General features: G+C 39.4%; 1 protein-coding gene across 2 annotated transcripts in view; it reads left to right on the top strand.

The window, feature by feature from the left end:
• UACA (uveal autoantigen with coiled-coil domains and ankyrin repeats) overlaps positions 1-21075 on the top strand; it is a 94137-nt gene that overhangs the window by 68058 nt on the left and 5004 nt on the right. For both annotated transcript variants that reach the window (XM_049613814.1, XM_049613815.1), the window contains exons 9-17: positions 214-251; positions 3047-3115; positions 6737-6844; positions 7375-7407; positions 7909-8007; positions 13169-13205; positions 14084-14136; positions 15933-18671; positions 20665-20817. In XM_049613814.1, the coding sequence (XP_049469771.1) occupies positions 214-251; positions 3047-3115; positions 6737-6844; positions 7375-7407; positions 7909-8007; positions 13169-13205; positions 14084-14136; positions 15933-18671; positions 20665-20817 (3329 nt within the window). The remainder of the gene's footprint in view (positions 1-213; positions 252-3046; positions 3116-6736; positions 6845-7374; positions 7408-7908; positions 8008-13168; positions 13206-14083; positions 14137-15932; positions 18672-20664; positions 20818-21075) is intronic.

Raw genomic sequence — 21075 nt, 5'->3', positions numbered from 1 at the left:
AAAAAAAAAAAAAAAAAAAAAAAAAAAAAAAAATGCAGGTAAAAAATAGGTCCCTGTCATTTTACCTGTGAAGTAGCAAGCTTTAGAGGAAACTTTAAAACTGATTTCTTTAATGACTCAGTTGTGTGTTAGGGAATCCATAGTCTGTAATCTATCCAAGTTAACCTGCCATTTTACTATTCCTTTCTCCTCTCTCTCTCTTTAAATCTTCAGGAAGAGAACTTTGGAAGAAAGGACCATCTTTACAACAGGTAGGTCTTCATTTTATTTTTTTTTAAATTATATATATTGTTCAATTTCAGTAAAGTGTTTACAGGTTAGTGATTATACATAACTGTTTTGAGTTTAAGTGCATGCTATTCTCTCTCCTCAGTTAATCATGCCCCTGTAGAACCCAGATATTTAGATCCTGAGGCTTTGATACAATCACTCTGCTTGAGACAGTGAATCTCAATTACAGTGATACAGTCATACAGTGAATATATCCAGTGGGAAATAAATCACCTCCTGATTGCCAGCCTTGAGCCTCCAGCCCTTTCAAATATGAGATATTGTACCTTGTGGAGATTCTTAAATGATGAGTTTTAGCCTGGTAGAGCATTAACAGTTTCCTCTACTCTCCCTTAATAAGAGAGCGAAATGTTTACTGTTTCGGGAAATTCTTCTAATGCAGTAAGAAATGAAAACTAATTATATATTGTGATTTCAATACCATTGTTACTATTCCGCTTTTTTGCGCTTTTTGTTTTCGCCTTATCGGTATTTAACGAGGACTTTGAAATACAATGCATGAGATAATTCATACTTTGTACTAACTTGTTATCAAAACACCGTGTCACCCTGGTTTTGTGTCCCCGTCTCAGTAGATGTCTTCCTGTTTTCCCCTGATCTCTTTAGGTTAGAGTAAGGGGGCTGGCGTATTGCGCGGTCACCGACTTGCTCAAAGCTAGCGTAGGCAGCTGTCCTTTTCTGTTGGCTGTTCCCTTCCAGGCTTTCAGCTTTTCTCTAGTGAGAGGAGCCTGAGCACTTGCGCACCCCGGAGAGAGGCCTCAGGTACCCTCTGAGAAGTCCTGATCATCATTCTCTCTGAACATCGTTTCTCTTCCTCTCACCAGAATCCGAAAGCTACATTAACGCATGTTCTCCTTTTCCACCCATCAGAATTAAGTCATACTTCATGCATGGGTCACGCCTGCCGTCACTTTACCTTTCCATCTGGAGCAGCCATTTCACCCTTCTCTTCCATTCCTCACGCAACCTAAGTGGGAGTGGAGTGAAAAAACAAACTGTACCCTGTTATGTCTGTATCAGCCATCTTACATGGGATCAGACCAAAGTGATTTCTGAATTACAGAGATAGTTAAGATAAAGAATTGTCAAATATTAATGTGGGAATGGTATTCTGTTTAGTGCTCTAGGAGTTATCTAAGTGAATGCATGGAGTTAATATTCTGCTAGGAACAGTAAAACTCACTTATTCCCGTTATTTATTGAATACATTAAAAATATCTGCTGTCAACAGGATTTGTTCCTGAACTAAGGGACAGCTAATCCCTGTTATCAAGAAGACCACAGTATAGTTTTCAAAATAAGACTTCTTCGGTTGTTTGCTTAACAGACATCTGTGAGGCACCTACTATATGCCAATCACTGTCCTGAGTGCCATGGAATCGTAGTGCTGTGCGAAGTCCCTGCCTCGCGTTGCTCCCCGCCTAGGGAGACAAATGAAAACCAAGCAAATACTAGTAGTTAGCATCCTGGCATACACTTTGAAGGAAAGTGGAACGGGATTAGGGGATGAAGAAGGAGAGGGCAGGAAGCTATTTTAGATGGCGTGGCCAGCAAAGGCCTCTCTCAGGAAGTGACATTTGAGCAGAGGTCTGAAGGAAGCGAGAAGGGAGCCACAGGGGCTCTGTAGGAGAAGCCTCACGGGCAGAGGGAAGGGCAGGTGCCAGCCCCCTGATACAGGAACATGTTGAACATGTCCACGGGGCAGTAGAAGGTCAGAGTGGAGGAGCGATAATGCCCTTGACCGAGGAGGAGAAGAGGCGGGCGAGGTAAGCAGATGTCAGATGATGAAGGGCCCTCTGAAGGGAAGGCGGGGGTGAAGGTAGAATGAGGAAGCAGGTCAGATCTCACATGAGGAACAGTCCTTTGCTGGAAGGAATGAGGCTAGAAATGTAGTTTGGACCAAATGGTGGGTATGAAATATCTGTCTAATGGGACCTTGCCCCTCTCATTAGAATGGTAGTTAAAACACCTGGTGAAACAAAACTTGACAAATAATACAAAATATAAAAAAAAACCTTGGAGAATTAAAGTATTAGTTTTTTTTTTTTTTTTTTAAAGCTCTCAAAAAGGAAGACCATAGCTTTCTAAACTATTATGTAGATTAAAAGGTCAGTTGGGGCCAAAAAAAAAGGTTTTACGCTGTCTTATTAATGTTTTTATGAAAGCACATCTGTAGGCTGGAATAAGGTTTCAAAGCGGTAAGTGTACAAAACGACATGTCCTGAACCAAGTCATTTTAGAGAACTTCTGTATAGCTCTGGTCAGAGGATTGTCTCTCTCTTTCTTCCCACACCCTTTGTTTTGTAGTTTATCAGTGCTTAGAAAAGTAAATAATTTCCGTATTTCATTTTAACATTAATGTAAGTCCCCCTCCTTCTTCATTTTCAATACTAGATTCTTTCCTTTGGGAATAGTTGATGATGCCTTCTAACGCAATGTTAGTTTTGGGTCTAGCGTGAATCCTACCTTTTAAATCTTGGTGACTTTAGTTAAAATAAACCCTTCACAATTCAGATTTTAAATTTCATTATGTCTTCGTATTTCAAAATACATCATACTTGATTTATTTAAAACTTAAGAGTTGCCGTCCATTTGGAGTTTTAAGTGGAAACACTGCCACCTTGTGTTTTGTACAGCAAAATTTAGTGTTGGATAAGCTTCAGAGCGCTGATTGGAGATCATTGCCTACTGAGGAAAATGTCCTTCTCTGTATTTTCCTACTTGCTAACCTGTGTTTTCTTATGTTTCACCAAAGCGAAATTTGCCATACATGCTAGATGAAGTAAATATGAAGTCAAGTCAGAGGGAGCATCCAAACATTCAGGTAAAAAGAAAAAAGTGGTGTCTTCCTTTGCAGAGAATGGCAGTGTTGTTTGTAGTGGGGTTGGGTGAGGAGAAGGAACAAGAAACGAGAGAAAATGAGTGGGAGAAAGGAGGGCACCCTGTTATGTTTTGTGATTCTGTTTTCTTGCCATATCTTCTAAAAGAATTGACGTTTGAAACAAATGGTTGGGTTGTATTATGTTACAGAAAGTATCGTTTTCATATGTATTAGGAGCAAATAATTTAACAACTTTATGTAACTTTTTGTTGATTTAAATATATCTGTTTTGGGCCATAAATTCTAAATTTGTATTTATTTTAAAAAATGAATACAAGTTTAAATATTGTGGTTAAAAATGATGGTTATTAATGTAAATAAATATTTACTTTTGTCTAATGCAAGTATTTTTTATTTTGATCAAAAAAATCATTTGTTAAGCACACAATATTTTATGTTCATCAAAGTGTTCAAAAAATAATTATTATGTGGATTAATGTCGGAGGAAGATTCCATAGTTAAATGGCTTATTTTACGACTGAAACACCGTTAAAGTATACATTGTATAGCTGTTTTCCATATGATAAAACAAAAGCATTTTATTTGGGCTTTTTTAGTTTACTATGTGGTATTAAGAAAGTGAACTATAGCCCTAAATTGGAGCCTTAAACATGTCATCAGAGCACTGAAATAATAATTAGTTTAGCAAAAGCAGTAGAACGCTCTCATGAACTTGAGAGATGTTAAACAGAAGTTAAAGTGGCATATTCTTCGATTTTCTATTTCCAGGTGATTCTTTTATTTTGTACTTACTAGAATCATGGTGGTTTGCTGTGTTGTATATGCTTGTATTAACTAGACAGCATAGGACTGTCGTCTGTAGGCATACCTCGGAGAGAATGCAGTTCAGTTCCAGATCATCGCAATAAAGTGAATATTGCAGCAAAGCAAATATTGCAATAAAGCGAGTCAAATGAACTTTTTAGTTTCCCAGTATATATAAAAGTTATTTTTGCATTTTACTGTAGCCTGTTAAGTGTGACACAGCGTTGTATCTAAAAAAACCCCCAATGTATATGTCATAATTTAAAAATACTTTATTGCCGGGGCACCCGGCTGGCTTGGTCGGTTAAGTGTCTGGCTCTTGATTTCAGCTCAGGTCATGATCTCACAGTTTGTGAGCTCGAGCCTCTCATCAGGCTCTGTGCTGACAATGTGGAGCCTGCTTGGGATTCTCTGTCTCCTTTTCTCACTGCCTCTCTGTCTCTCAAAAATAAGTATAAATAAACGTTAAAACAATACTTTATTGCTGAACCTGGCTGGCTCAGTCAGAAGGGCATGCGACTCTTGATCTTGGGGTCATGAGTTTGAGCCCCATGATGGGTGTACAGATTGCTTAAATAAATATATTTTTTTAAAGAAAAAAGAGAAAAAAAATAAAAGTACTTTATTGCTGAAAAATGCTAGACATCATTGGAGTTTTCAGTGAGCTGTCATCTTTTTATTGGTGAGAGTCTTGCCTTGATGTTGACGGCTGCTGACTGATAAGGGTGGTGAGTTGTTGAAGGTGCAAGTGAGTGTGGCAGTTTCTTAAAATAAGATCACAGTGAAGTTTGCCACATCGATGAACTCTTCCTTTAGCAAAGGTTTTCTTGGTAGTATGCTGTTTGCTAGCATTTTCCCCACAGAACTCCTTTCAGAATTGAAGCTGATCCAGGACGCCTGGGTGGCTCAGTCATTTAAGCGTCCTACTCTTGATTTCGGCTCAGGTCACAATCTCAAGGTTCATGGGTTCCAGGCCCATGTCTGGCTCCATGCTGACAGCGTGGAGCCTGCTTGAGATTCTCTTTCTGCTCCTCCCCTGCTTTCTCTCTCTCTTTCTCTCTCTCCCTCTCTCTCAAAAATAAAGAGATAAACATTTAAAAAAAATTGGAGCTGATCCTTTCAAATCTGCTTTATCAACTAAGTTTATGTCATATTCTAAGTCCTTTGTTGTCATTTCAATAATCTTTCCGGGATCTTCACCAGAAGTAGATTCCATCTCAAGAAACCACTTTCTTTGCTCATCCATAAAAAGCAACTCCTCAAGTCATCAGTTTTATCATGGAATTCAATCCCGTCTTCGGGCTCCACTTCTAACTCAAATTTTCTTGCTATTTGCTGCACATCTGCAGGTACTTCCTGCAATGAAGCCGTGAACCCTTCAAAGTCCTCCATGAGGGTTGGAATCCACTTCTTCCAAACTCCTGTTAATGTTGATATGCTCTTAATGGCATCTAGAAAGGTGAATCCTTTCCAGAAGGTTTTCAATTTACTTTGCCCAGATCCATCAGAAGAATCTCTATCTAAGGCAGCCATACAATACATACAGAATGTACTTATTTTTTTTTATTTAAAATTTTTTAAAATTTAGTTTTGAGAGAGCAAGAGAAAGCGAGGAAGCAGAGGAGGGGCAGAGAGAGGGAGAGGGACAGAAGATCTGAAGTGGTCTCTATGCGGACAACAGAGAGCCCCACATAGGGCTCGAACTCACAAACCGTGAGATCACGACCTTAGCCGAAGGCAGATGCTTAACCGACTGAACCACCCAGGCACCCCCAAAATGTATTTTTTTAACTAATGAGCCTTGAAAGTTGAAATTACTCCTTGATCCATGAGCTGTAGCATGGATGATATGTTAGCAGCCTTCATAGAATTGAAGAGAGTTGGGGCCTTGCTCTGGATTTGGCTTATGGGAATGTTGTGGATGGTTCTGGTTTGATCTTCTATCCAGACCACTAAAACTTTCTCCATATCAGCAGTCAGTCTGTTTTGCTTTCTTATCATTCATTCGTTCACTGGAGTAGCCCTTTTTCCTTCGAGAACTTTCCTTTGCATTCACAACTTGGCTAACTGGTACAGGAGAGCCAACTTTGGGCCTTTCTCAGCTTCTGACATGCCTTCCTCAAGCATAATCATTTTTAGCTTTTGATTTAAGGTGAGAGACGTGTGATTCTTCCTTTCACTTGAACAGTTAGAGGCTACTGTAGGGTTGTTAATTGGCCTAATTTCAGTATTGTTGTGTCTCAGAGACTAGGGAGGCCTGAGGAGAGGGAGAGGGGTAGAGGAAGGATCAGTGGGTAGAGCAGTCAGAACACACACACTATTCGTTGGTTAAGTTTATAATCTGAGATCGGCACAGGTCATGGTGCCCCGAGACAGTTACAGTAGTATCCTCAAGGATCACTGAGCACAGGTCACCATAGCAAATACAATTAAAAAGTTTCAAACATCGAGAGAGTTACCAAAATGTGACACGGAGACAAAGTAAGCAAATGCTGTTAGAAAAATGACACCCATAGACTTGCTCAGTGCAGGGTTGCCACAAACTTCCAATCTGTAAAAAACACGGTGTCTGCAAAGCACAGTAAAGCGAAGCACGATAAAATGAGTATGCCTGTGTATGATTTCTGGTCCACAAATTTTAGATCATTTAAATGTCATCGAAACTATTGTGTATTTGGACTTAAAGCCGTTTTATAGATGTATACATCCATACGTGATAGCAAACTACTTTTAAATTTTTCTTCCATAAGAATTGCTCTTTTAAGGCCAGTCTAGCACCTGTTATCTTTACTATTTAAGGATCTGGAGATTGAAAATGAAGATTTGAAAGAGAGGTTGAGAAAAATTCAGCAAGAACAGAGAATATTACTGGATAAAGTCAACGGTTTACAACTACAGCTGAATGAGGTAAAGAATCTACATCATCTAAAAAATTTTTTAAATGTTTTACTACCAGTAATCGTCCTTGACAACAAATCGTTAATGATCGCCTGTCACATTAAGTCACCGTGCTAGATGCTAAAGGAGGTACAACCAGGTCCTTGCCCTTGAGGAAAGTTATATCTTACTGGGATCTTTACAGGAAACTTTCAGTGTCACATGTAAGAACAGAGAAATACTGTTGGTAGCTGGTGATAGCAAAGTTCTGAACTCTAGTGGGGGTCCCGGGATTGGAGAGGAAGGAGCAGACAAAAGACGTGAGGAAGAGGAGTAAGTAGGAGTTGATAAGTGATGGGTTCTCAGGAGAATCAGTGCATCTGAGCCTGGTTAGTGGGAAAAACAAATGAAAGCTCAGACCACAGAATTGGTCACCTAGAGACGTGTGCTTCTTATGTCCTTGTTCCCAATCCTAAAGACACACGCTAGTCTTTTAAAATGATACTCGCCAAGTTCATGCCTTTTAATAACGAAAGTACATTTCTTCTTTTTAAATTTAGGAAGTAATGGTTGCTGATGATCTGGAAAGTGAGGTAGGATGATAGGTTTTACTTTAAAGATATAAAATCTTACGTAAATGGAAAATGGTACTGCTGGAGAGGTTTGAATCTTGAACTGAGTTGGGGATGAGGATTCTGTTTCTGGGTATTGCTTAAAGGGGAAAACAAAACGTACGTGTGACTGTGAAAATACACGTTAAGTACAGTAGCATGGCTTATCATAAACATTTTGTTGTCACTGCCTCTGAATGCCTGATTTTCTGTGAAACTTCTTATGAAAAGACGTAAAGTTCTAAACACTACAAACAAAATGTCTGAAAATAATAAGATCTAAAACAAACAACGGACATTTGAATTTTTCATAGTATTGTTGGTATGTGTTCTATATTAGTATACTTGTAGAAATTTTCAACTCTACTAATAGTTAAAAATACTAAAAAAAATTAATTTTAATTCACATTTTCTGAAACCCATTTTTAACCCAGTTGCAAGCACAGAATGGTTTTGCTCTGTATTTATTCCTTTCCATTTCAGAAAGAAAAGCTGAAGTCCCTTTTGGCAGCTAAAGAAAAGCAACATGAAGAAAGCCTGAGAACTATCGAGGCTCTGAAAAACAGATTTAAATATTTTGAGGTATAGAAAGCTTAAATAAATTATCTCATATAACACAAAATGGGCAGTGATAAGGAGCTTGGAGTCAGACTTAAATTTGAATGATCACTTTTTTCTTTATTGTGCAACCTCGGGCAATTCATTTAAAGTCTCTGAGCTTGCTACCGCTTTCGCAAAACTGGGGGAATTGTCCCCCTCTCCACAGAGTTGTTGTAAAGGTTAAACGAGACGCCTGAAATTGACCAATGTGTGCCTGGCATTCTCTTCTGTCCCAGTATCTCTTCCTAGCTTTTCTCTTTGTCCATCTTTACCTTTACAAAACTTCATACTTTTACCTGTAAATCTGCAATGATTATGATAGTGATAATAACAAAGTGTCATAAATGAATAGTATCTTTCCAGGCTTATCTCAAGAGTCTGCGTATATATGCCTTAAGTAGACCACTTTGGTGAGAGTAGTGTCTTAATAAGTCTTAGATCGTATACTCAACTTTGGTTGGATCAGTTAGCTCTTATGTTTTCCAAAGTCATGGTTTTTTAAAAAATTTTTTTCGTTGAAATACAGTATACATTATAGAGTACACTTGTGAAAGTGTATATATGTTGAAGAACTTTCATAAGTCAAACACACTGAGATCAAGAAGCAGAACACCTCCAATACCTAAAAGCCTCCTCATTCTTACTTCCTGTCACTACCCCCACTTCCTGCACCAACAGTGACCACTCTCCTGATTTTTAACTGCACAGGTTTGTTTTGAAAGGCCGTAATATATATTTTATAAATGTTCATCACGGGGGTCACTGAAGAAGGTGGCTGATTCAGTGTGAATCTTTTATCTTCATTGGGGAATAGAACTCCAAAGGACATAACAAAAGTAATGTTTTTCTTTGTAAATGAAACAAATGCATGTAGCTATGAAAAAAAGTAAAGACGTGGATGAATCTCACAGACATAATGTTGTGTAAAAGAAATCAGACACAAAGAGTACACGCTTCATGATTCCATTTTTATGAAATTTGGAATCAGACAAAACAAATCTGTAGTGAACGAGGTCAGAGTAGAGGCCGCCTTTTGGTGACGGGTTACTGACTAGAGGTATGAAGAAGCTTCTGAGGGTGCAGGGAATGTTCTAGATCCGGGTTCTGATTACACAGGGTGCGCATATGCAGAAAATGTATTGCACTGTGCACTTAATATTCATGTATTTTATGCCTTGATACATTGAAAAAAATAAAAGCATGTTTGCGTTTATATGACTGAATCCTGAAGATTATTCAGAGATACAGGTTTATAGGCTAATTTAGAACAAGTATAGTGGCTTCTGCCTTTCACATTTGAACATGTTTGTTTTTCAGGTTAATAGTGAAACTTGTAACAGTTAACAGCTCATAGCACCAACCATGTGCCAGGAACTGCTCTGTGCGCTTTGCATGCATTTCATAAACACGTCGACTCTGTATGGTAGATTTTACTTTAACTCTGCTTTGTAAGTGAGGAGACTGAGGCATGGAGGGGCTCTATAAATAGTAAGTGGCAGGGCTAGAACTTGAACCCAGGCAGTCTGACTAGTTTTATCCTCAGTATGGCTTGAATGAGAAAATACAGTTGTGAATATAGGATTTTTGAAGTATTTATCAAAGTTGGATACCTATAATCGAGTACCATTTTTGTATTTTCTTCTATGAGCGGACTCTCACATCTTAAGACTAACATGTTTTTCTGGAGCTGTAGACAAACTTGGAGTCAAGTCTATAATTTTCAGTAAGATTATAATATATTATAGAAAAATAACACATTTTTTCTCATAAAAACAATACATAATTTATTTTAGAAAATTTAGAAAATATTATTAGACTAAAAACAGAAGATAAACACACCTATGATCCCAGCACTCTTCGTACCTGACTGATCTCCTTTCAGGACTTGCTTTGTGCATAACTTGTGTTACATGCACATTCAGCCAGAGGTGGGAATATCGTTTTGCAACTTTTGCATATATTACAGTGGGGACATTTTCTCTAGTCAATAAGTAATTCATTTTGATGAATTTTTACATTAGAAATAAGTTTTTACTTTCAAAAAGAAAATTAGAGGGTCCACTTTACATGTGATCCAGTATTTGTGACAGCAGCCATTAAAAACTAAGACTGCTTTGTTTATAAATATTGAATATTTACAACTGTGTCCTCTCACATGCTAAAAGTTCCTCCTAAACTGCCAACAGAAATGCTACATTATTTGTATATATAATATGTAGGCAGTTCCCTTACGTTTGTAGAAAAACGTGGAAAAATATGGGTATTTTAGAATGAGACTGATTTTATGAGACAACTCATCAATCCATTTTTATGTGAGTAGTCAAGTAAAGGTAATAAACCCAAACTAAGTTTTTTGAACTCCTTATATGTGGATAGGCCTCTCCCAACCCAGACATGTATAAGCCCATTTAGCAACTGTTGCAAACTCTAATATTTAATATTACATCAAATAAAGAGCTTAACTGAGCCTACAGTTTCTGCTTTTTGTTTGTTCATTTGTTTTGTTTTGGGGATTTCACATATAAGTGCATTTGTCTTTCTCTGTCTCATTTATTTCACTTAGCATAATACCCTCGAGGTCCATCCATGGTTTGCAAGTGCCAAATAGTTCTTGGTGTGTGTGTGTGTGTGTGTGTGTGTGTGTGCGTGTGTGTACATATGCGATATCTTTTTTATCCATTCATCTATGGATGGACACATGGGTTGCTCCCACACCTTGGCTATTGTACATAGTGCATACATCTTTTCAAGTTAGTGTTTTTGTTTTCTTTGGGTAAATTATCCAGTAGTGGAGTTACTGGATCATATGGTGTATTTCTATTTTTAATTTTTTGAGGAAACTCCATACTGTTTTTCATAGTGGCTGCACCAATTTACATTCCTACCAACAGTACACAGGGTTCTTTTTTTCTCCACATCCTTGCCAACACTTCTTATTTCTTGTCTTTCTGATACTAGCCATTATGATAGGTGTGAGGTGATATCTCATTGTGATTTCAATTGCCTTTCCATGATGGTTAGTGGTACTGAGCATCTTTTCATGTATCTGTTGGCCATCTGTATATCTTCTTTGGAAAACTGTCTTTTGAGGTCCTCTGCCCATTTTTTAAATTGGATTATTTGGGGGAGGGTTGGCTTGTATAAGTTCTTCCTGTATTTTGGATATTAGTTCCTTATCAGATATATGATATATCATTTACAAATATCTTCTCCCATTCACTAGGTGGCTTTTTTACTTTTTTGATAGTTTCCTTCACTGTGCAAAGGCTTTTTATTTTTATGTGGCCCCAGTAATTTATTTTTGCTTTGTTTCCTTTGCCAGAGGAGGCATCTAGAAAAATGTTGTTGTGGCTGACGTCAGCGAGATTGTCGTCTGTGTTTTCTTCCATGAGCTTTATGATTTCACATCTCACATTTAGGTCTTTAATCCATTCTGAGTTTATTTTTTGTGTATGGTATAAGAAAGTGGTGCAGTTTCATTCTTTTGCATGTAGCTGTCCAGTCTTCCCAGCACCATTTGTTGAAGACACTGTCTTTTCTCCATTGTATACACTTGCCTTCTTTGTCATAGATTAATTGACTGTATGAGCACTGGTTTATTTCTGGGCTCTCTGTTCTGTTATGTTGATCTAGGTGTCTGTTTTTGTACCATTACCAGACTGTTTTTTTATTTTTTTTTAACATTTATTTATTTTTGAGACAGAGACAGAGCATGAACAGGGGAGGGGCAGAGAGAGAGGGAGACACAGAATCCGAAACAGGCTCCAGGCTCTGAGCTGTCAGCACAGAGCCTGACGCGGGGCTCGAACTCACGGACCCGTGAGATCATGACCTGAGCCGAAGTTGGACGCTTAACCGACCAAGCCACCTAGACGCCCTGCAGACTGTTTTGATTACTACAGCTTTGTAATTTACCTTGAAATGTGGGATTGTGATACTTCCAGCTTTGTTCTTCTTTCTCAAGATTGCTTGGGCCATTTGGGGTCTTTGTGGTTCCATTCAAATTTTACTATTATTTGTTCTAGTTCTGTGAAAAATGCTGTTGATATTTTAATAGAGATTGCATTGAATCTCTAGACTGCGTTGGGTAGTATGGACACTTTTTTAAAATTAGTTTATTCATTTATTTTGAGAGAGAGTGCGTGTGCACACAGGCTGGGGAGGGGACAGAGAGAGAGGGAGAGAGAGAATCCCAAGCAGGCTCTGCACTGATAGTGAGGCTCAATCCCATGAACCATGGGATTGTGACCTGAGCCGAAATCAAGAGTTGACGCTTAACCGGCTAAGCTGCCGAGGAGTCCCAAGGTAGTATGGACATTTTAACAGTATTAATTCTTCAAGTCTATGAGTGCGGAATATCTTTCCATTTGTTTGTGTCATCTTCAATTTCTTTCATCAAGGTTCTTAGTTTTCAGAGTATAGGCCTTTCACTTCCTTGGTTAAATTTCACCTCTGTGTATCTTTACTCTTGAAGGTATATGTTTCAGTTTGTTTGTTAGATTCTGACTTGAAAAAAAAGGAGCAGTTCAAACACACTTCAATTCAGAGTACCTAAAATTTCTCTTTTATTCTCCTTTTCCTAACCGACACGTTGACGGATTTATTACTAACTGTGTGTAGGTCTGTGCCTCAGTTTCCTTTTCTGCTCTCTGTCTCCCTTTGCCTTCCAAAGTTTTCTGTATTTTATAAATTCTGAAAAAAGAGGTTACACTAATATTTCACAGGCAGTGAGGTAGGGTTCCCGCTCCCAACAGGGGTAAAGTCAGTACTGGACGCACAGGTGGCAGCTTCTTCCTTTTGAGGTAAAACAGCAGCAAAGAGCATGCGCTGAAAGTTGTTGTAGTTCATTTGGGGCTCGGTTGTTTTTTTTTTTTTTTCTTTTGAGCAATAAAATTTTTCCTTGGAACACTTGGCTGCTTTTATTAAAATGCCTAGTGAAGTAGTTTATTCCCAACTGATCTCTCTAATTGTTGCTAGTGCTGTGACTTTTTTGTGGTTTTAAAGTAGAGTAATACTCGGGAGAAACAAGGAATGTTGAAAATGTGGTTTTAATGGTTGGATCATTTAGAACTGAAATAGATACAGAATTTAACAAATGAAGCAATATTCACCCAAATGTTTTAATTTATGCTTCTGATTTCAGAGTGATCATTTAGGATCAGGAAGTCATTTCAGTAACCGTAAGTATGGAAGCATAGATTATCATTACTGTTCACCCAGTTCGGACAAGGGAGAATGTTTACGTCTGTTTGTTTTGTCTAACTGTATATGCCCTTCTTGCTGCTAAATGTCAACTACTTGTGTGTTAAACCTCAACACATCGAAGCAGGAAGAGGTTAAGATGACTGCTGTAGCCTCTAACAGAAAATCTGGTAATCCTGAGGCTCCGATTTTCCCTAGCCACTTGTATTTTTAAGTTGGATATTGCATGAATGGCCAAACTTACCTTGTTGATTAGTAGATATTTGTCTTGTGATATTTGGAGCTTGTTTTTTATTAAAAGAAAAATGACATAGTTTTCTCATTTGGAGAAATCTTTGGATATAGTCTCAATGCAGGGAAGCATTTTAAAATGAGAAGTTACATAAATAATTATTTCTTACTTAAGAGTATATGTAATTAGTATTAACTTCGGTTTTTTGTTTGCTAGTTCTAAAGAATTTCTCTACAAAATCCATTTTTTGCTTCCTAGTAAATATTAAATTATCCTTTAAGTACAATAGTAATGTTTATCCCGTAAGTTGTAAAGAACACCATTTTTATTTTGACTGATTATAAGATACATATTTTATAATAATCATGTAGCTTATTTAGTCTAACAGTCTTATATATTTCTAAAAACCAACTTAGTTTCTACTCAGAACAATATAGATACTTCCCTTATGTGTCTAGAAAAAATAAAGAAAAACAGGGGTATTTTAGAACAAGGATAACTTTATGTTTTAACTCATACTTTTCTTTAGTTTGAATAAGAGGGGAGATAATAACACCAAATTAATTCTTAGCCTATTTGGTATGAGTATTTCAGTTAAGATCTCATTTATTTGGATTTATGTAGGAAAAGAAGATATGCTTCTCAAACAGGGTCAAATGTACATGACAGATTCACAGGTAATTGTTTTTTAATTAAAAATATTTGTACCTTTTTAAAAAGAGGAAAACAGTATTGTATATTAATTGAATACGAAAATGGAATACAGAAATTCAATATACATTGAATAAGGCCTTCATTTTCAAAGAAAAGTTGTTCTTGGTGTTCTGAGTTTAATAAAAGCCGATAGTACTGTTTCTGGTGCCCTCTAGAGTGTTTTGATGACAGTAGCTTAAATAAGAGATTTGAATTACAAGTTCATTGTCTTTGATAGTAAGCCTCGTTAACCGTGTTCGGTTAACGCTTCATATTTACCCATATAAAGGGGAAGCCAACTACGAGTAATTCAGAAGTCATTTTTTTGGACTTTGAAATGTATTTTTCCTTGCATTCCAATATATATCCTGTGTGTTGGAAATTCACCTCAGAATAAGGAAAGCTTCCAAGAGGTAGTGTTGTCTGATTTTCTAACCTGTTTATACTGCTTCCGGTAGATACAGGTTTGCATTGCATGGGAAGGTCAGCACTTCCCATGGCCTGAACTGATAAATATTTGGGCTTTGAGAGGCCCTTTTACATACCATCATTTATAGGCAGAGTGAGTTAGCCTTTGTGATGTCTAAGATCACTTGAAGCTGGAAAACTCTAAGATTCTAAGTTGAGAAAATGAATGTCACCTGAGAAGTATTTAAGATTAGATAAATATTGGATTGTAATAAAGCAAGTATGGAAATTGTAAAGCTGTGTAAGTAATTGCTAAATTATAGTAGTCTTAGTCTAAAGATCATTGGTAAATTGAAAGGGAATTTAAAAGCAGACTAAAGGCTGCGAAATTATTCCATGTTGTTAATTTTCTTCTTGATCCAGGGCAAGACAGTGTAGATTTAACTGAACAACAGTAAAACCTGCCTGTTAAAATGGTGGAATGTATTCACAGCACATAGCTTTTATCCATGAGTTAGTACTTGTAAGGAGCCCTTGCTGTAATAGGCTGTGTGGGAAAAAGTAAGATAATTGAATTTAGTCTTTCATGGTTACATGTTCTATTTAGGCACTATTTCATGAGAAGTTTAATTATACTTCTTTTTTGTGTCAACTCTTAGTGGAGGAATAAGATGTCAATAAAATTTTGTACTAAGATCACATGTTAAGTTTTAGTTTATCCTACTTGAGAGGAGAAAACTGCTTTCTTTCTTTTTTTGTGAGTTAACTAATATTCTCTCGACAACTCATGCTAGCTGTGTTTATTTTGGTGCTGTTTTTATAATTTAAAGAACATTACATTGGAGTTAACAAGGATATTCAGAAATTATATAGCTTCTTAGAAGTTAAATAATATATCATTCTGTGAAATTATTTGCAGATATAAAATTGCCATACTTGTTTTTATTCAACGGTTTTGATGACTGTCTTCAGAATTGGAAGTTCTAAGCACACTACGTGCCATAAAGCATAGAAATAATAAATGTGTTTTGATAAAGTTGATATCACTTGTGGGTAGTTATTGTGAATGGAGAAGGGAAGAGGAAATGGTCCCCAGAGGCCACAACTCTTTTCCTTCTTTGTTCTGCCAGAAATACACTTACAGTGAGCAGACTTTCAAAGTATCCCTGCTTGAGAGCATTTTAAGGGAATCATACCCAGAATTGCTTTTCTTAACCTCAAAAATCAGTACTGTATTTTTCCAATACGCTAGTCTGAAAACCCCTTGACTACTGATGATGTGGGAATCTAGAAGTTTGGCAAATAAGTAAATGTCTTCTTTAGGCTTTTGTGATTAGTGTCTCTTTTTTTGTTTGTTTGTTTCCCCTTTCAGTGTACATCCCCAGGGGTGCCGGCCCACATGCAAAGCAGGTCTATGTTAAGACCGCTGGAGCTGTCCTTACCCCATCAAACCTCATATTCTGAAAATGACATTTTAAAGAAAGAGTTAGAAGCAATGAGAACGTTCTGCGAGTCAGCAAAACAAGACCGACTCAAGCTCCAGAACGAGCTGGCTCACAAGGTGGCCGAATGCAAAGCTTTAGCATTAGAATGTGAACGGATCAAGGAGGACTCAGATGAGCAGGTAAAGCAGTTAGAAGATGCATTGAAAGATGTGCAGAAGAGAATGTACGAGTCGGAAGGTAAAGTAAAACAAATGCAGACACATTTTCTTGCCCTTAAAGAGCACCTAACAAGTGAAGCAGCTGCGGGGAATCACAGACTAACCGAGGAACTGAAGGACCAGTTGAAAGACATGAAAGCAAAATACGAGGGCGCGTCAGCAGAAGTGGGGAAGTTACGAAGCCAGATCGGACAGAGCGAGATGCTGGTAGAAGAGTTGAAGCGGGATGCAGGCAAGCTGGTGGAAGAGAACAAGCGACTGCAGCGGGACTTCAGTATGTGTGAGACGGAGCGAGACAAGAAAGGCAGGAGGGTCACGGAGGCGGAAGGCCAGGTCAAAGAACTGTTGGCCAAGTTGGCCCTTTCCGTTCCGACGGAAAAATTCGAGAGCATGAAGAGCTTGTTGTCAAGTGAAGTCAATGAGAAGGCCAAGAGAATAGGAGAGATGGAAAGGGAGCATGAAAAGTCACTTAGCGAAATCAGACAGTTGAAGAGAGAAGTTGAGAATTGTAAGGCCAAGCTTGCTCAGCACGTCAGACCGGAGGAGCACGAGCAGCTCAAGAGCAGGCTGGAGCAGAGGGCGGGAGAACTTACGAAGAAGATCACCGAACTCACGTCGAAAAATCAGACGTTACAAAAGGACGTCGAAAAGGTGTATCTGGATAACAAGCTCCTCAGCCAGCAAGTCCGTAACTTAACAAGTGAAATGAAGAGTCATTACGTTCCTTTACAAGTGAGCGAAGAAATGAAAAAGTCGCATGACGTCATGGTCGGTGAGCTGAATCAACAGCTTGTAGATGTCACGCAGAAGTACACGGAGCAGAAGATGGCCATGGAGAAGCTGCTGGTGGAGAATGGCCGTTTGAGTGAGAACGTCAGCCGCCTCGAGACCGCGTTCGTGCCTCCTGAGAAACACGAGAAGGAGGTCACGGCTTTGAACTCCAGCCTTGCTGACCTCAGACAACAGCTCTCTGAGCTTCACAAAAAACGTGCCGGAGACCAAGAGAAAATACATGCACTCCTGTCCGAAAACACCGCGTTGAAAAAGAGCCTGAGTACTCAGTACGTGCCAGCTCCAGCCCACGAGGAGATTAAAGCCGCACTGAGTGGCACCCTAGATAAGACGAACAGAGAATTACTAGATGCGAAGAAGAACATCGAGGATCTCAGTCGGGAACTTGTAAAAACAAAAGAGGAGAATGAGCTACTCAAAAGAAACCTGGAGAACACTCAGAACCAAATGAAGGCCGAGTACATCAGCCTCCGAGAGCACGAGGAGAAGATGGGTGCCGCGAGTCAGAGCATGAAGAGGGTACAGGATGACAGTGCGGAAATCCTGGCCAACTACAAGAAGGGCCAAGAGGAGATCGTGACGCTGCACGCAGAGATCGAAGCCCAGAAGAAGGAGCTCGACACGATTCAAGAATGCATCAAGCTCAAATATGCTCCAATCATCAGCTTCGAAGAGTGTGAAAGAAAATTTAAAGCGACAGAGAAAGAACTAAAAGAACAGTTATCCGAGCAGACACAAAAATATCACGTCAGGGAAGAAGAGGCCAAGAAGTGCAAGCAAGAGAATGACAAGTTGAAGAAGGAGATTTTCACTCTTCAGAAGGATTTGCAAGATAAGAATGTTCTCCTTGAGAGTGCTCATGAAATGGAAAGAGCGCTAAGCAGAAAAGCAGAAGAGCTAAACAAACAATTCAAAGACCTGCTGCAGAAATACACGGAGGTAAAGACCGAGAAAGAGAAGCTGGTCGACGAAAATGCCAGACAGACTTCGGAGATTCTCGCAGCCCAGACCCTTCTGCAGAAGCAGCATGTTCCGTTGGAACAGGTTGAAGCCCTCAAAAAGTCTCTGAACGGCACAATCGAGAGTCTCAAGGAAGAACTGAAGAATAAGCAAAGATGTTACGAGAAAGAGCAGCAGACAGTGGCCACCCTGCATCAGATGCTGGAGAACCAGAAGAACTCGTCGGTGCCCCTGGCAGAGCATTTGCAGGTTAAGGAGGCATTTGAGAAGGAAGTGGGGATCATCAAGGCTAGCTTGAGGGAGAAGGAAGAAGAAAACCAAACCAAAACCCAAGAGGTCTCCAAACTCCAATCCGAGGTGCAGAACACTAAACGAGCATTAAGAAAATTAGAGACGAGAGAGGTGGTTGATTTGTCTAAATATAAAGCGACAAAAAGTGATTTGGAGACCCAGATTTCCAACTTGAATGAAAAATTGGCCAATCTGAATAGAAAGTACGAAGAAGCCTGTGAGGAGGTTTTGCACGCCCAAAGGAAGCAGCTGTCTGCAAAGGATGAGAAGGAATTGCTCCATTTCAGCATTGAGCAAGAAATCAAGGACCAGCAGGAACGGTGTGATAAGTCCTTAACAACAATCACAGAGTTACAGAAAAGAATACAGGAATCTGCCAAACAAATTGAAGCGAAAGATAATAAGGTAGGCACTGAGCAGGCGGCACGGCTTTGCGTCAGGAGCCCCCGCGAGGAACTGCCCGAGTGGAATAGGGCCCCTTTACCGCAGCATCCCACAAGACAGGTTTCCAGAAGCATTAGCTGCGGGACCACTAAATGCCACCTTTCCGGTTAGTCTACTGGTGTGCAAAAAAATTCAGAATTGAGAAAATAGTTAAAGTCACACAAGCAAAAAGCATTTCTCCTCGGGTTTCCTCAACTGGCATAGCCAAGAATTGAGGAAAGATGAGGAGACTCCAGGTTCACTTGCCTCAAAAGTGGTCAGAGTCCAGTGGGTTTTAGGGTTACCTGAAGGGTGATTGAGGGAGAGGAGGAAGAAAGCTGTGTTTCCAGGCTACAAGAAACAAAGGACACTGGGAACCACCCCAGACTTGATCTTGGCATTCACCCACACCAGTGACCGAGCCCTCCAGTTCCGTGTACATTTTGTCCTCATAACTTCCCACAGACTGGTCTCCACACCCAGAATGTCCTGCCTCTCCTTTCTACCGAGTTAAGTCCTACGCGTTCCTTAACGCCCACTTCAACACTTATCCTCCTTCCTGAAGCCTTCGCTATGCACTCTAGCCTCCCGTGAACTGTTCCTCTTCTGAAATGTTAGCGTTGCCACTATTCAAGATGTAAATATTACTGTGTCAGAGTTAGGTGCTCGATCTTCTCAACCAGCTATTAAGATCAGACGGTTTGCAACTTAAGCTTTTCTTCTCATTCATTCCCATGGTACAGTTTACACAGTAGATGCTTTCAATATTTTCGAAACTGGTGGTTGGCATAATAAAGTGTGTACTGTGAGGATGAGAAATCAGGGAGATTGGGTGCATTTTTATCAGTTCAGTGAGCAATGATTAAATGTCTTCTCTATGCCAAGTTCTGGGGATACGGCGGCAAATACACATCCCTGGCCCTCCTCAGTGGAGAAGTACAAGTACTAGCCTTCTGATCCATCTGTTTGTGTGACCCAGAACTTAAATGCTCGCACCTTGTTCAGAAGGTAGTTAGGAATATAACAGTGTATAATTATAATAGCAAGTTATTAATAACTACTTACAATTATTGTCATTTATTGAGGATATACTATGTACCAGGCAGATATTTATGATTGGGTTTGAGTTTTTGAAGTGTTTGTTTATTTATTTTGAGAGAGAGAGCATGAGCGTGAGCAGGGGAGGGGCAGAGAGAGCGGGAGAGGATCCAAAGCAGGTTGCACACTGTTGGCACAGAGCCCGACACGGGGCTCGAACTTACGAACTGTGAGATCATGATGCAAGCCGAAATGAAGAGTCGGTCGCTCAACCGACTGGGCCCCCTAGCCACCCCACATTTGATTTTCTTAACTGTTAAAGAACTTCTTTCTTTCACTGATAAGGGAACTAAAGCTCATAAAAATAAAGGAAATTAGCCAAGCTCACACAGCTAATAAATACCAGATCAGTCTGACTTGAAATAAAAAGGTTTTGCTCTCTCTGGTAAACGGCCTCCTGATTTTTTTCCCTCTTTAAGATAAAGTAGTCTAAAATCCTACCTTCTTGAAATGAACAAGGCACATAAGTTCATGCGAGGCTTGTGTGAGCCGCGCTTTCTTTTCAAACTCTGTTGGAGGGAATGCCCCACAAGTTCCTGTGTTTCAGAGAGCCTAGAAGGTGATCTGTAGACTTTCATAGGTACTTAAATATTAAGAATAAGAAGACTGAGGTCACTCTCAGACCTTAGGATATATATTTACTCTCAACTTAGTAATGCTTTTGCAAGGAATTTACTGAGAGGAATTTAAAGCAATTAAATTATGTATTGTATTATGTACTGTTGATGACAATCTCGACAGTATTCATTCCTCAATTTTCTGGTGTACAAAGATAAATTTGGTTCCTCGCGGAGTGATTTTGGTATAAAGATGTTCATTAGAATCGCATAAGTGAATAATATATGTTTCTCCCATACCTTTTCTCTTTGTTTACAAGATAACCGAACTGCTTAATGACGTGGAAAGACTGAAGCAGGCGCTCAGTGGCCTTTCACAGCTCACCTACCCGAGTGGGAGCCCCGGCAGGAGACAGAGCCAGCTGATTGACAGCCTACAGAGCCAAGTAAAGGCCCTGCAGCAGCAGCTGGCTGTGAGTACCCTGGCCTGGGAGGGCTTCGTGCTGTACGTGCGGGGTCGTGTTCGTTTGCTTGTGAAAGTTTATGTAGAGCTGGGATTGATTCGTGGCTATGCTGAGATCCAGGAACAGAATCATTTTTGCCAGAAGTTACTTACGCCCGTAGCGGCGGTATATTTGGTGCCTACTAAATGCCACGCACTACACTAAACATTGTACGTACTTTAGCCTTTATCTTCATCACTCCGCCCCCCCCCACCCGCGGCACCCCAG

Source organism: Panthera uncia (genome assembly GCF_023721935.1).
Source record: "Panthera uncia isolate 11264 chromosome B3 unlocalized genomic scaffold, Puncia_PCG_1.0 HiC_scaffold_1, whole genome shotgun sequence".
Classification (NCBI taxonomy): domain Eukaryota; kingdom Metazoa; phylum Chordata; class Mammalia; order Carnivora; family Felidae; genus Panthera; species Panthera uncia.
This window is presented reverse-complemented; position numbering and strand designations above follow the sequence as displayed.